The 16,130-nt window shown below is 44.5% G+C and overlaps 1 protein-coding gene and 1 long non-coding RNA gene across 2 annotated transcripts in view; one reads left to right on the forward strand and one right to left on the reverse strand.

The window, feature by feature from the left end:
• The window catches only part of LOC147638824 (uncharacterized), a 35,219-nt gene that overhangs the window by 18,531 nt on the left and 558 nt on the right, over window positions 1-16,130 (reverse strand). The window lies entirely within an intron of this gene.
• Window positions 1-16,130, forward strand: part of LOC147638825 (uncharacterized) — a 35,137-nt gene that overhangs the window by 17,577 nt on the left and 1,430 nt on the right. The window contains exons 3-4 of the mRNA XM_086784869.1: window positions 13,005-13,218; window positions 15,953-16,062. Of these exons, the coding sequence (XP_086640995.1) occupies window positions 13,005-13,218; window positions 15,953-16,062 (324 nt within the window). The remainder of the gene's footprint in view (window positions 1-13,004; window positions 13,219-15,952; window positions 16,063-16,130) is intronic.

Below are 16,130 nucleotides of genomic sequence, written 5' to 3' on the forward strand. Positions count from 1 at the left end.
TGAAGTCCATTTGAAAGTGATTTTCTTCTTTGTGAGATCATGTAGAGGAGTGGCAATCATAGCGAAATGCCTTATGAAACGCCTGTAATACGAACATAATCCCAGAAAACTACGTACTTGATGTAAGTTTTGCAATTCGGGCCAATTCCGAATGGTCTCTATCTTTGTAGGATCCATTGTAACTCCATCCTTGGATACAATATGACCCACATAATGAATCTCTGAAAGGAAGAACTCACTTTTCTTGGCATTAATGAAAAGTTTATGCTTCCGCAACGCTTCAAACACTGTGACCAAATGAGTTCTGTGTTCCTGCTCATTCTTGGAGAAAACCAAGATATCATCAAAGAATACTCCTGTGAATTTACGATGGGGTCGGAATATCCTATCCATCATACGATTAAAAGTGGCAGGAGCATTGGTGAGACCAAAAGGCATTACCAAAAATTCATATAATCTGAAGGCTGTCCTGAATGCAGTTTTATGGACCTACTTCATGATCTCTTCTTGTTGTGCGGCACTCACTCGATATGCGGGTTTGTTGGGTGGAGAACTACCTGGCACAAGATCTATGCGATGATCTTCGAGCCTTTGGGGAGGTAATTCTCCTAGCAATGAATCAGCAAAACAGTCGTTGAATGCATGAAGAAAATTCAGCCTATCATTAGACATAGCATCCACATTTTGATGATTTGGCACAAGGCTATCACGAACAAAAACCAAGTACGCAGAAAGACTCTTTTTCATTGCTTTATTAATTTGGATGTGTGATACATGTGGGATGGAATCCCCTTCTTTGCCAGCATCAATAAAATGCATGCGGCCTTTATGCATAAAAGAAATCATATTGGACTTGTAGTCTTTGTGAGGCTCAAGCCTATGATGCCATGGCTTGCCCAACAATACATCACACCCATTTAGTGGAGCAACTAGGAAGTGTTCATTATCAACGTAGCCCTGAATATGAATATGCAACTTCCCTATCAACGGGGTAACCTGCACCTCTTTACCAACAAATGCAGCTTTAGCTTCAATCTGAGGTCCCATGTTCTCAACCTCAATACCCAATGCAGCTGCCGTTTGCATAGAGATGAAGTTATCGGTTGCACAGTCATCAAACATGAATAATGTGGGCGATCCTTGATTTGTCCCCAAGCCTTGCATACCATTCGCTCTTTTGCATCATGACTTGTGTTTCCTTGCACATCAGGAACTGCATGTACATTAGCCTTGGTCTGCTTGTCCTCGTGCTTAGGTTTGCGGTCAGGGCATTGTCGAAACATGTGGTCTTTGCTACCACAAGAAAAACATTTTCCATCCTTGGCATATTGCTCTCTTTGCTCCGGGGTTAAGCCGAATTTGTTCTTCCTTGGGCCCTGATCTTTAGATGTGGTATTTTCAGCTTTACCACCCTTGTGGGTCTCTTGGAAGTTCTTTTTAGGTGGCTGTCCACCCTTTTGCAGATTTGGGACAGCCTTGTCTTTCCCCTTTGAACCTCCTTGATCCTGTTTAATCTTGAGCACCAATTGCTCCGTAGCAAGAGCAGAAGCTGTGAACTGTTGCAAAGTATGTTTCGGGTGCAATTCAATGCCCGAACGATATGCTGGTTGCAGTCCAGAGCGAAACTTCCTCTTTCTTTCATCCTCAGTGATTTGCATAAAGGGACTTACTTCCAGCAATACTTTCCAGAACTTGTTAACATACTGTTGCACACTTTCATTATCTCTTTGCTCCAGCCTGTCCCACTTTTGAGTGAGAGTTTGCTCCACATTTGGTGGCAAAAACTGAGCATAGAATCTGTCTTTAAATTCCTTCCAGGTGCAAATGGGATCCTTGGTGATCTTTTCAGTGATCCACCAATGAGCAGCGGTCCCTTTCAAAAACATGCTAGCATGGCGCACTTTTGACTTTTCAGTAAAGTCCTCATCGCTAAAAGCAATGTCGAACTATGCCACAAATGCTCACACTTTAGAAGCATCATGTTCTCCATGAAAGACATCAAACTTAACAGATTTGTCACTTGCTTTAAATTCCTTGAGCTTTCTGGCATGAGGCTCATGGTCTTCTCTTTTTCTTTTCCCCTTATCCAACGGGGCAGCCCTATCTGCATGGGCTCCATGGGCCGTCATAGAAGTTTCATGAGGCACGGTGGCATGTGCTCCATGAACTTGAAACTAAGATGCATGTGACTTACCTGAAAAGCCTCAAGATATGCATGTAGAAGCTAAGGGTAGTCAGCAAAATAATCCTCATCTACCCACTTTGCATCAATTGGTAAATAATTTTTAAATTTCACAAGGTATGTCCTGGAAAGCTTCCCATGTGGTAACTTTCTCTCCTTGTGAAATACAATCTACTCTGGCTGAAGGATCTTTTCAAGCTTATCAACTTCTGGCGGATCTTCTGTGACAGGCTCCTCTGGATCTGGCCCCACATACTTCCGCAAAAGACTCACATGAAAAGCATTGTGAATCTTCCAATGGCTGGGTAAAGCAAGCCTCAAGGACACTTCATTGATCTTGTCAGTCACTTTGAAGGGTCCATAATATCGAGTAGAAAGCTTTGGATACAATCCCTCTCGTCCTGGCCTCTTCCGAAGCCTAGCTTTCTCAAATGCTTGTCAGCAGCCCTTTTATGCTTATCTTGTGACCTTGCAATGGCTGTCCGCACCTGAGCAAAGGCTACATCCAAGTCACGCACATACTCATCAGAAAAATCTCATCCTTTGTACGAAGGATGGGTGGCAAGATCACTCTGCCATAAATAATCTCAAACGGGGCCTTTCCCGTGGAGGCATGAACTGTGTTGTTGTAGGCAAACTCTACAAGTGGAAGATGCTTCTCCCATGCAGTCTTTCGATCTGCCACATAACACTTCAACAAATCCAACATGGCTGAATTTGCAGCTTCACTTCGGCCATCTGTTTGGGGATGATAAGCTGATGAAAACTCAAGTTTAGTGCCCATGTTATCAAATAAAGCCCTCCAGAAGAGGCTCGTAGTCCTGGGATCTCTATCCCCAACAATGGACTTAGGCATACCATGATGCTTGAAGATGTTAGCAAGAAAAAGCTTCACCATATGATCAACTTTAATGGTTTTCTTGACGGGCAAGAAGTGAGCTTGCTTGCTAAACCTGTCCACAATGGTCCAAATAGCATCATTCCCATGCTGGATCTAGGCAAGTCCATAATAAAGTCCATAGTAATACTTTCCCATGGCTGCGAGGGAATAGGCAATGGCTGAAGCAAACCTGGAGGCTTTTGCTTGTCAAATTTCACCTTTTGGCAAGTAAGACATGCACGTACATATGCCTCAATGTCTTTACGCATGCTTGGCCAAAAGAAATATCTCTCAATCATGCGTGTAGTAGGCATGATACCTCTATGACCAGCATAAGGTGGAGCGTGACATTCCTCCATAACCTTTGGATGCATATCCTTTACCACACATAAGTAGTTATCCTTCATAAGATAACCCTCTTTGATCACCTAAGAGGCATGTGAGTGACCAGCCATCAAATCAATCCATATATGGCAAAAATCAGCATCCAAATGATACAAATCTGGCATGGCAGATAGTCCCCTTGAGAGGCCACTGAAACTGCAGCCACATAAGGCCTCCTGGATAATGCATCTGCCACCACATTTTTCTTTCTCGGAGTATGTACAATCTGAAAATGAAACATGGAAAGAAAGTTTGCCATTCTCATCTGCTTCTCTGAAAGCTTTGTTTGAGATAGAAAGTATCTCAAGCTTTGATGATTTGTCTTGACTACAAATTCAGCTCCAAGAAGATAATGTTTCCATATCTTTAAGGCATGAATGCCAAGAGCTCTTTCTCATAGATATCCATATGAAGCTCGGTATCATGCAATCGACGGCTCTCATATGCAACTGCATGACCTTCTTGATTTAGGACAGCCCCTATACAATCACCACAAGCATCACATTCCACTATGTATGACCTTTGCAAGTTGGGAACAATCAATACGGGTCCACATATGATAACATTCTTGAGTTGCAAGAAGGCATCCTGCTCCTTTGGGGTCCATTTAAAAGTGACTTTCTTTTTCATGAGATCATGTAGAGGGGTGGCAATCATAGCAAAATGCCTTATGAAGCGCCTGTAGTATGAACATAACCCCAGAAAACTACGTACTTGATGTACATTTTGCAACTCTGGCCAATTCCGAATGGTTTCAATCTTGGCAGGATCCATTCTTACACCATCCTTGGATACAATGTGACCCAAATAGTGTATCTCTGAAAGAAAGAACTCGCTTTTCTTGGCATTAATAAAGAGTTTATGCTTCTGCAACTCTTCAAACACTGTGGCCAAATGAGTCCTATGCTCCTGCTCATTCTTGGAGAAAACCAAGATGTCATCAAAGAATACATCTGTGAATTTTCGATGGGGTTGGAATATCCTATCCATCATACGATTGAATGTGGCTGGGGCATTGGTGAGACCAAAAGGCATCACCAAAAATTCATACAATCCAAAAGCTGTCCTGAATGCAATTTTGTGGACATCCTGTGGCACCACTCGTATCTGGTGATAACCACTCTTCAAATCAATACGGCTGAAACAAGCCGAGCCATCAAGCTTATCCAAAATGTCATCAATACACGGGATTGGAAATCTATTCTTGATGGTGAGCTTATTTAGAGCTCTATAATCCACACACATGCGGAATGACCCATCTTTCTTTTGAACAAGAAGCACGAGAGAGCAATAAGGTGAGGAACTTGGCTGAACCAAACCTTTCTCCAAAAGCTCATTAACCTGCTTCATGATCTCATCTTGTTGTGCGGCACTCACACGATATGTAGGTTTGTTAGGTGGAGAACTACCTGGCACAAGATCTATGCGATGATCCTCGAGCCTTTGAGGAGGTAGTACTCCTGGCAATGCATCAGCAAAACAATCTTTGTATGCATGAAGAAAATTCAGCCTATCCTGAGTCAAAACATCCACATTTTGATGACTTGGTTCAATGCTATCACGAACAAAAACCAAGTACGCAGAAAGACTCTTTTTCATTGCTTTATTAATCTGGATGTGAGATACAACTGGGATAGAATCTCCTTCCTTGCCAGCATCAATAACATGCATGTGGCCTCTATGCATAAAAGAAATCCTGTTTGTCTTGTACTCTTTGCGGGACTCAAGCCTATGATGCCATGGCTTGCCAAGCAATACATCGCATCTATTAAGTGGGGCAACCAAGAAATGCTCATGATCAAGATAACCCTGAATATGTATGCGCAACTTCCCAATAAGTGGGATAACTTGCACCTCTTTACTAACAAAGGCAGCTTTTGCTTCAATTTGAGGCCCGTGTCCTCAACCTCAATACCCAAGGCAGCTGCCATCTGAATAGAGATGAAGTTATCTGTTGCACAATCATCAAACATAAATAGAGCGTGTTGATCCTTGATTTGACCCCATGCTTTGCATACCATCCTCTCTTTTCCATCATGCTTTGTGCTTCCCTGCACATCGGGAACTGCATGCACATTTGCCTTGGGTTGCTTGTCCTCATGCTTTGGTTTGCGATTGGGGCATTGTCTAAACATATGCTCTTTGCTGCCACAAGAAAAGCATTTCCCCTCCTTTGCATATTGCTCCCTTTGCTCGGGGGTCAAGCCAAATTTGTTCTTCTTTGGCCCATGATCCTTGGATGAGGTATTTTCAGCTTTACCTCCTTTCTGGACATCCCAGAAGCTCTTTTTAGGTGGCTGTCCACCTTTTTGCAAGTTTGGGACAGCCTTCTCTTTGCCCTTAGAACTCCCTTGATCTTGCTTAATTTTGAGCACCAATTGCTCCGTAGCAAGAGCAGAGGCTATAAGCTGTTGTAGAGTGTGTTTCAGGTGCAATTCAATGCCCGAACGATAAGCTGGTTGCAATCCGGAGCAAAACTTCCTCTTTCTTCATCCTCGGCGGAGAGTTGCATAAAGGGAGTTACCTCAAGCAACACTTTCCAAAACTTATTGACATACTGCTGCACACTTTCATTATCTTTTTGCTCAAGTCTATCCCACTTTTGGGTGAGAGTTTGCTCCGCATTAGGAGGCAAGAATTGGGCATTAAATCTGTCCTTAAACTCTTTCCAAGTGCAAATGGGATCTTTGGCGGTCTTTTCAATGATCCACCAATGGGCAGCTGTCTCCTTCAAGAACATGCTTGCATGACGAATTTTGGACTTCTCAGTGAAGTCCTCATCACTAAAAGCAATATCAAACTGGGCCACAAAAGCTAGCACCTTAGAGGCATCATACTCTCCATGAAAGGCATCAAATTTCAAGATCTTGTCCCTTGCCTTGAACTCCTTGAGCTTCTTGGGATGTGGTACATGTTCTACTCTTTTTCTCTTCCCCTTATCCAACGGGGCAGCTTTCTCTGCATGGGCTTCATGGGCAACCAAAGATGTTTCAAAAGGCATGGTGGCATGTGCATTATGAATCTCTGGCCCCGATGCATGTGACCTCCCCAAATGATGCAATGTCTCACCACGAGACAACTCAATGGGCAAAGTCTTTCGGCTTGCATGCCGACCACTGTGCCCATGATGTACATTCTTGGAATCCAAATGGCCTTTGAGCATGCATAGATCTGTTTCCTCCTGTGCCCTGAGGAGTGGATGCATGGCGGGAGGTGACCGAAACTTCTTCTTTATGCAAGTATGATCTCAACCTTTGAGAGGCTGGGTCCCCATGTTGCAAACGGGGTGGATTCTTGAACATAAGCTGTCCATCCTCTCCCTCTTTAAGGTCACCCTTGCGGATAAGATAAGAGAGTGCCAACTCCCTTGGCTTCTTGCCCACTTCTCGAGCCATAGACTCAAAAGTCATGTCCACCATAGTATCAGCTTTCTTGGCTTCTATGACACTTTGTACATGAGGGTCTTCATGCAAGAATTTCAGCTCTTGCTCTTTTGCCTACAAGAGCCTCTTCATGTGCTCCAACTCAGCCCTCAATGCATTGGGCTCTTCCTCTTGCATGGGTTCTTTACCACGTGATGGCTGTCCCATGTATGCACTGTCATAGACTCTCTCAAGAGGCTTATGCCTTCCATGCAATGCATCGGAATCCCGTGAAGCACTTGATTGGCCCCTCGAATTCGGCACTTCCAATGTGTTGCCCTGGCTGTCCATTGAATTAAGTGTGCGTGCTTGCTTTCGATCTCAAAACTCCGTGTCTCCTCTTGAGAAAGAGAGACGACCGGGCTCTGATACCAATGTGACCGCTCCCTACAGGAGGCCCACGGATCGGAAGACAATATACACATATTTAGAATACTTAATTTAACTGTTATTAAACAATGGAAACAACATCAGCAACACAAATACTGGAAATACTAAAAATACAAATGACACCAGCACTGGGGCCGAAAAGGGCTGGCCGCTCCCTCAATACTTTTTGTATTTCTTGGAGTATTTATATTTGTACAAGTGTCACGGGCCTGACAGACCAGATTTCTCCACAAGGGAGTGAAAACAACCAGATAAAACTGGTTCAAGTCGATGAAGAGGTGTTGGGTCGGAGTAGCCCCAAATCACAGGCTCATTCCCATCTTCACTAGGTGGACACCTGCCTTTCATTGGTCTTCTGGGACTGTGCACCAACAGGCATGCCCGTACTAACGCAGGCTAAGGGGTACACCACGGAGGAAGACCTGGTTCTCCCAATGAACTTTGCTCCCAAATTCCCTGGTGAGTCAAACGTTCTCAAATATATACTACCATGACCAAGAGTTGAAATGGGAACAATATCTTCCTTTGGTTCAGGCAATCCTAAATGATACTCACTCATCGAGTATTGGTCGGATGCCGTATGAGGCATCATTTGGTCGTCAGTTCTCTTCTCTTTTGACGAGACGGGTGTCACCATCTCTTGAGGCCAATAAAACCATCAAGACATTCTTGGAAATCATGGAGTCACCTAAGGAGCACCTTGCCAAAGCTTCGGCAAGTCAACAAATCTAGGCGAGATGTCAACTTTAAGGAAGAGGATTGGATATATCTCCACATCATGAAACAATGGCTAAAGCAAGTGGGCAAGCGTTGTTCCAAACTATGATTCCGAAGTTTCGGCCCATTTTTAATCATTCAAAAGTTAAGTGATGTCTCTTTAAAGTTAAGGTTACCGGAAAGTTGGACTATGGACAATGTCTTTCATGTTTCTTAGTTGAAGCCATATGTAGGTCTAGCATTGCAGGATATATCCGAACAGCAACAACTAGGTATGATAGACGAAGTTGAAGTCATTGAGCTAGAGCAAATTCTCCTCCACAGATGGAAGCATGGATCCGATCGAAGAATACGACAGTTCTATATGAAATTTAAAGACCGCGGAACCCATTAAGTAGTTTGGCTGGATGAAGAGTTCTTTTAGAAGTACCCCCAGTTGTTGGCGGACTACTTGGAAGCCCTGAACTTGCCGCCAAGTTAAGCAGGAGGGAATGTCACATGCACTCTGCACTGGGGTACACAGTGACACACTGGCATGATCATCAGTGCAACATTTATACAGAAGAAGAACCTTTTCTAGGATTCTTTGTCGTATGCCGTGACCCCATTGTGAGCCCTCAGTCTAGGGACAGTCAGGCACGAGCTACGTAGGTCAGTCTCTAAGTTTTAGAGGTTAGTCCTCTTAACCCACTTGGAGAAAGCATCATTCAGAAGCAAGTTGTCAACCTTAGCATTAGATGCACGTAGGCATTCTAGGTTCATTCACATAGAAGGGGGCCAGCCCTAAGGCTAGCCCCAAGGCAGCCCCAACTTGGTGGGCTAGCCTTGCAAAGGCATTCAAGGCCTTTGCCATACAGTCGGCCAGCAACAACCGACAGGCATTGCTACAGCCTGACCAACATTCAACGAGGAGCCAACTTGAAATATAGCACTGGACCAGCATTTAATGCTGCCGACTGGCATTTATCAGACGTGAGGGCCTTTTTCAGCAGTCGATTGTGCATTCATCCAGTCCTCGGCTTTTTGCCACAGCCTATAGCCTCCTAGGGGAAGCCGACTACAGTCCTGAGGAGGTATAAAAGCTTGTCATCAACCCACATGAATTCATTCAGGTATACTTAGTTTACAGCATCCAAGCACTCCAGGCTAAGGAGGAAGATAACTCTTCACATTTAGCCAACATATGTGCAGTCCTACAACTATTTGGACTTGCATCAGTGGCCAAGGAGTGTCTTCAGCAGAGCCTCAGGATAGCAGAATACTCAGCCAACGTACGGTCTTCCTCGTCCTTGTGTTGGGCATTCATATCATTTGTACTCAGCATTGTATAGCATTTCTCCAAAGAATAATATAAGCAAATACTCCTGCTTGTAGGGGGGGCCCTTTAGTGGGTATTGGGACCCAATACTGTGTCGTCTTCTACATTCTCATTCTCTTCTCTTCTCTCTCTCTCTCTCTCTCTCTCTCTCTCTAAAGTTGATGCTAGAGATTTTCACCACATAAAGGTATAATAAAGAAGGCCTTGTTGTGCGTTATCACGATCAAGCTCAGTGCATGTAACACTCTAGGTTTTCTAGAGCATATAACTCAGCCTTAAAGCACCCCGTGCTTCGTCCCCTAGGCAGCATAGAAGATCCTCTTATCTTCCAGCCAGCATATGTGCATATCCTTAGCAGCTCTGGACTTGGTGACATCTTCTTTGTTGATCTCTCCTTCCATGTCTTCTCTAAAGCTTTCTAAAGAAGTCTCTCCTAACATTGTGGAAGTGTGGGTGGTTTTTGTGACTGCAGTTTTACCATCCATGGGATGCTCACTTTTAGGTAGCCAAGTAGGGTCACAACTTGCAGATCTGATATCAATGTAGCATGCAATAGGTTGAGCGTTGTGACATGCAGTAAAGCCTTCTTTAAACTTGTGAGTTTATGCAATCCACTTTACTTAAGAGAGAAGAGTTGAGAGAGAAGATGAGAGTTGACACCAGATTGGATCCCAGTTACCCACTAAAGGCCCCCCCTACCCCCCCCCCCAAGCAGGAGTATTTGCTTGTATTACTTTGTACAATGATGTGAATGATGACCGTGGACTACCAAATGCAAGGACGAGGAAGACCGCAGGCTGACCATATGTTGATCCAATAGCACTGTAGAAGACTCTATGAAGCCACTTATGCAAAGAAACGCTTTTGCACTATAGTGATGACTTCGTCCAAGCAATTTTGAAACAAAGCAGATTGCTCAAGTTTCAAATTGAGGCTAAAGAAGAAGAAGTAGAAAAGGCCAAAGGGGAAGCCGAAAAAGCCAAGGAAGTAGTCAAAGAAGATGAAAAGCCCAAAGAACTTTCAAAGTTTGAAAGATTGTTCCTCATCATGGAGACAGAGAGAGTGAGTGAAAGAGAGAAATTTGCAGAAGATGGCTGCAGAATCCAGCAAAAAGATTTGAAGGTGTGGAGATGAAGATGAAGACGTGGAGAGCTGCTTTGCAAGGAGATACTTGTATGGGTTCCCTCTGTTTTTTATGTTTTTTTTTTCTTTGTTGAGCCCAGAGTCTAAGGGCTGTTGAGATTGGTTTTGATTTTGCAAATATGAAGAAAACAGAGTGCTTGGGTTTGAACCTGTTGTGAGTGGATGGTTGAGTTTTGTGATATGGTGTTTTGGTTGTGGTGGTTATGATGTTTTGATTGAGATTATTGAGAAGATAAATTGTGAGTGATGTCTAAGTTAGTGTTGGGAGTTGGTTGACTGGGGACAAGGTCAGCTGAGGGCCAACAGTGGTCAGTTAGTGTCAGCTGCATAGTATCAGGATAACTCAGGTGAAGGTGTAGAATCTTTTTGGACCGAGAGGAAGCTAGTTAGGGTCAAATTTGATAGCCGTCAAATTTGACAGCCAAGAGTCTGTCAGAATTAGACGGAGTTTTTGTGAGCTGGAGGATGTCGAACAAGGTCAACCGGAGGTCAGTTGATGTCAGATAAGGGACTGTAGTGCTAAATCATTGTGGGATCTAAGGTGTTTGAGGGTTTGTAAGTGTCAGAGGACACAGAAGCGGGAAGGTCTGAAGTCAGTTGAGTTAGGAATCAGATAGAAGAAGGGTAGAAATAATCTTTTTGGGTCAAGAGGAAGCCAATTATGGTCAAATCTGACAGCTAGGAGTCTGTTAGTATCAGACAGTTTTTGTGAGCTGGAGGTGTTAGGGGTGAAAGAAGACATCGCTTCCACGCATGTGATAGATGTGGATGCCATCTATTGGAGGATCCCTCTACCTTGTCACGTTCATTGATGACCTTTCTAGATTCAGTAGGGTCTATGCTATGAAGTCAAAATCAGAGGTGTTTATGTGCTTTAGGCACTTTCAGCACATGGCTGAAAATGTGTCAGATCGCAAAGTGCAAACCCTTCGTACAGATAGAGGGGGGGGGAGTACATGTCGAAAGAGTTTAATGCATACTTGCCAAAAAGGGGCATTTAGCACCAATGTACCGTGCCTTGTACACCACAACAAAATGGTGTATCGGAGAGAAAGAACAGGTCTTTCATGGAGATGGCACAATATATGGTTAAAGGCCAAAGTTTGCCGATGGCCAAAGTTTGCCTCACAAGTTTTGAATGGAGATGGCACAATATATGGTTAAAGGCCAAAGTTTGCCGATGGCCAAAGTTTGCCTCACAAGTTTTGAATGGAAGCTGTTGTGTAGCACATGTACTGAACAGGTGTCCAATGAAAGCCTTGAGACTATCACTCCTTATGAAGCTCGGCATGATAGAAAGCCATTAATGGCTGTCTTCGGTTGCTTTGCTTATGCTTTCGCACCTGAACAACATCATACCAAGCTTGATGACCTTGTCACCTTGTCTCTTTTCTTTGTTCAAAAGGAGGCCCATGCATGATAACGATACCCCACCCGAAGCATCCAAGGAAATGCGGGCAGCCTCCTCCATGGATCTTATCCATGGGCTGTCAGGTCTACTTTTGGCTGCGGTAGAGACTCCTCTCTTGCTCCTGAAAGCTGGAGCCTCGTCTGAGTGGCCACCTAAAGGAAGTCAAGAGATGAGGTAACAAAGCCCGCGGGTTGGGGGGGCGGGGCTGGTTAGGGGGAGGATAAAGTTTCCGAGATCTTTCAAAGTCATTGGTAGACCTTGGAGTTCTGTATGAGGCGATTGAGGAGTCTGGTAGTTTGTTGCCTGTTCTGTTGCCACGGGTAACTGAGGTGCAAAAGAACGGGGGCTTTGTTGGAGGAGGTGGTCCCGGACTAGGATGCCAACAGAAGCAATGAAACTGGGCTTAGTTGGGACGGTGGTCTTGGCAATGGAGGTTGTGGGAGGCATAACCAAACTCCAAGGTGCCAAGCATCTTGGCCCTTTGATGGCGATTGTTGCACTCCCTCCCCGAGACCTTGGAGTTCGTGCTACCTCCTCAGCGGTCCCTGGGTCTCAATCATGTTGAAATCACTGCCGATACACTAGGCATCCGCCTGTGGGAGCCCTTGTCTCACCTGGATCCATAAATCAATGCGGTCCTAAGCTCCATTATGGGAATAGAACTCGAGGAAGAAGCTCGCTGCTGATGGAGATGCGAACCCTTACCTTGTTCTCAAGGGGGCTTGTTGCTTGGGACCAGAAGATGTGACTGCGTCCTACAAGAAGCTTTCTACAACAAGAAGTACGGCTCGCGGTAAGATGATGCGCCTGAATGAAGAGCACGTCGATGTCACCTGTGACTGGAGCCTTCTGAAGCTTCTCTTGCATATCATCTTGCAGCTGTGGCTGCGGGACCGAGTCCACGATTAGAGACCAGGCGCACATTCTCCTTAACAGAGTTCAATGGAGGAAATACAATCATGCTTTTTTTTCTTTTCATCGACAATCCTTGTTTTATAAAGACTTGTTATTCTTGGCTTCTTGATCCCATGTTACGGTTCTGAAGAATACTATCTTCTCTGAATCTCCACTGCATGTGCTTCATATTGTCTCACAGCTTTCGAACCGAAAGCACCTTTTGAGGGTTTTCTTCATTTGAAGCCTCCGCTTTTGAACAGGGATTATCCATGTAGCATTACAGACGAGTTCATGGCTTGTTCTAAGGTGACTACGTCTATTTTGAAAAGATTGGGCAATGGAAAAGAGAACGTTGAAGTTGTTATGAAGCGTATTGGCGAATTTGAGAATGAAATGGATCCTGTTGCAGTCTTGTATCCTTCAGACAAGTCAATTGCTGCTGTTGTGTTTCCAATTGCAGAGACATTGAAACAAGTAAGCATCCTTTTGAGTCATAAGATTTAACCAAAAAACGATGGTGAGAATGTCCTCAAACTTGATGTTAAAAAGGATTTGCGGAAGCCTGCTCATAGTAAACGCATCAGTGTACTGGTAATTTCTAATTCATATCATGTAGTAGAAGGCTGGTCTTGTTTGCATCTAATCTAGTAACCTGCTGTCTGTTTTCTTCCCGCCCCCGCCCCCCCCCCCCCCCCCCCTTCTTTTTGCACAACCAGCCTAGAACGTTCACTTGTGAAGTCTTTGTTTTGACCTCAATGAAGGTCTATTTTGTTTACAACTGCTCTAGTTGTTCTTGTTAGGTCTTGCTGGTGGTATCACCAGTCTGTATAGTCACTGATTGATTTGGAGAATATGTCATTTTTAATACTTTGTACATTCAACAATGTAACACTTCCTCTAACTGAGTGAACCCTTCCGTCCACAAAGGTGGTTTTAGCGGCTCTTTATTTCAAAGCAACTTGCGTGAGAGTTGTGTTGAGTTTTTTATCTGGCTTAAAATTGGAAGCCTGTCCAAGTGATTTTAAATGACTGTATTGCAAAATTTCAGGATTGTCATAGCAAGGGTGTAGACTTGTAACCTGCACCTGCGTTTCAAAGATAAAATTACGATGCAATGACACTTGCTGAAAACTGAGTGTAGGGTTGAGAAGTACACAAAAGAGACCAGATTGGGTCCGAATTCACCCTTTCAAGGGTCCCCACGGCTGGCCGGCGTATTTGCTTGAATTAATGAATGTACAACTTGACTTCCTTGCTTGCTGTCCACGGTGCTGGACTGACTGTGACTATACTCGACCTGATTTGGCCTGAATATGGCCACCCCTTGGGCTGCATTTGCTGCCCCTGGTTGCTGCCCTGACTGCTGCTCTGACCGCCCCGTTAAAGGTGGTTTTGCTGCTGGTCTGGGTGCCCTGCTGTGCATTGATGCAGGCTGCGTTTTGGCCTGCTGGAAGCCCTGGAGCTGAGCATTAAGCTCTTGGATGTGCCCGAGATGATGGCTGACCTGGTTGCCCTTACTTGATATGGTGCGTTTCTCCCCTTGCTTCCCCCTTGGCCGAGAGATGGTGTCTTGCTTGTTTGCCACTAGATTGCATTAGCCATTGCGAGGAACCCAGTGTTTCATGCTCGCACAAAGCACATTGAGGTGCATTATTGTTATGTCAGGGAGAGGCTCATTGCAAGAGAGATTAGCATGGCTCGTCTCTACACACGACAATGTGGCAGATATATTCACGAAGGCTCTTTCATGAGAGAAGTTTGAAGCTTTTTGCAAAGCTTTAGGCTTATTGCCATTTGGAAATTGATCAGCCACATGATCCCCATACATGTTCAGATTATCACTGCAAGGGAGATTTATGTGTGGAGGTAGGCTAATAATGGGTGGGGGCACATTTTCTCTTTTTAAGAGATTGTTTCTCCTTAGCGTATGTACACACTCTTAGTGTGTGTAAGTGACCTTATCATGCCACTTCACTCATTTTCATCAATCTACTTTGAGTGTTGTGCTTCTCTCTATCTCTCTTTGCTTGCTGCATTTGTGTGTTTTGTTACCTTCGTCTCTACTCCCAACAATCTTTACAATCTTTTTGAAAATGTTAAGTCAACTAATATGAGAAGCTTCACTGATATCCTTTAAGGAAGCTGGTCCATGCCACGAGTGTCCATGTCTGGCAAGAAGCTATGTCACCAGAGTGCAAGATAAACCATTATCTTTAATGGTCATGGCAGTGGAACACACCTTGCAGTGTTAGGGGCGCCAAACTCCACCCTGAAATGACCACGTGGGAGTCACTGCCCAACAAGGATGTCCCGGGTGGTACACACACCTTGCAGTGTTAGGGGTGTCGAACTCCTCCACCCTGAAATGACCACGTGTGAGTCACTGCCCAACAAGGATGTCCTGGGTGGCACACCCTTGTGGAGCTCTCATTCCAGGATTCCTGTGCAGCACATGTGACCGTTTTCAGCTCTCCTTCCAGGCATTCTTCCCACAAGCATGAATGCTTGAGAGTGGACGGATGACAGTTGGAGGTCTGCTGCCTAGAGACTGAATTTGACTGGTTGTTTGGGTCAGGGTAGATAGACTGGCTGCCATCCAAACCTTTTGAGGTGTGGATGTTTGTAAGACTCCAAAAAGTTTTACCTTGCATGGAAAGAAGCTTACAAGATCCAACTGATATGAAGGAGCCTTACTGACATCCTTTTAAGAACTGATCAGTGCTAGGGGAGTCACATTGCACTCTGAAATAGCCAGCTGTGAGTAATCGCTTGGATCTTAACAAGTATGTGATGGATCGGACCCTCTTGTGTAGCTCTCCTTCCAATTTATCTTGTGCAACTCATCTTCCCAGAAGTTTGACTGCTTTGAGACTGGACGGAGGAGTTTCCAAGAGAGTGTGCGTTTGAGTGGGAGTTTGGGTCAGGGTAGGTAGAGCGGCTGCCTTTTGAGGTATCGGATGGAGGCTCTTTTATAAGAGTCTGAGCATTTGACGGATTTGTTTTGCGTGGAGAGAGCAAAATAAAAACAATGTGCCCAAGATTCCAAGCACAAGTGCTCAAAGCTCAGATTCGTGCTTTGAGATGCCAACCTTAGTTGTTGAACATATTTAACAGATGGAACTAATTACCTATAGTAAGTTGCTAGTGGAGACAAAGAAAGACTCAATAACCTCTGATAGCTGGTCAATGTTTGGGTTTGTCATGGCAGATTAAGTCGCTTGTGAATAGTGATGAAAAGAGGCCTACACTCATGGTCAATCCACAATGGCATTCATCGGGACAGGTGGTTTCAGATTTTGGCTTTGGTCCTTGGAAAAGGTACGTATCTAAGCACCATTTCATATACGTTATTCAATCATTGCCAGTGAATGCCCTTAGCCACTCCA

Source organism: Cibotium barometz, chromosome 4 (assembly GCF_041138505.1).
Source record: "Cibotium barometz isolate CiBa-2024 chromosome 4, ASM4113850v1, whole genome shotgun sequence".
In the NCBI taxonomy this organism is placed as follows: Eukaryota; Viridiplantae; Streptophyta; class Polypodiopsida; order Cyatheales; family Cibotiaceae; genus Cibotium; species Cibotium barometz.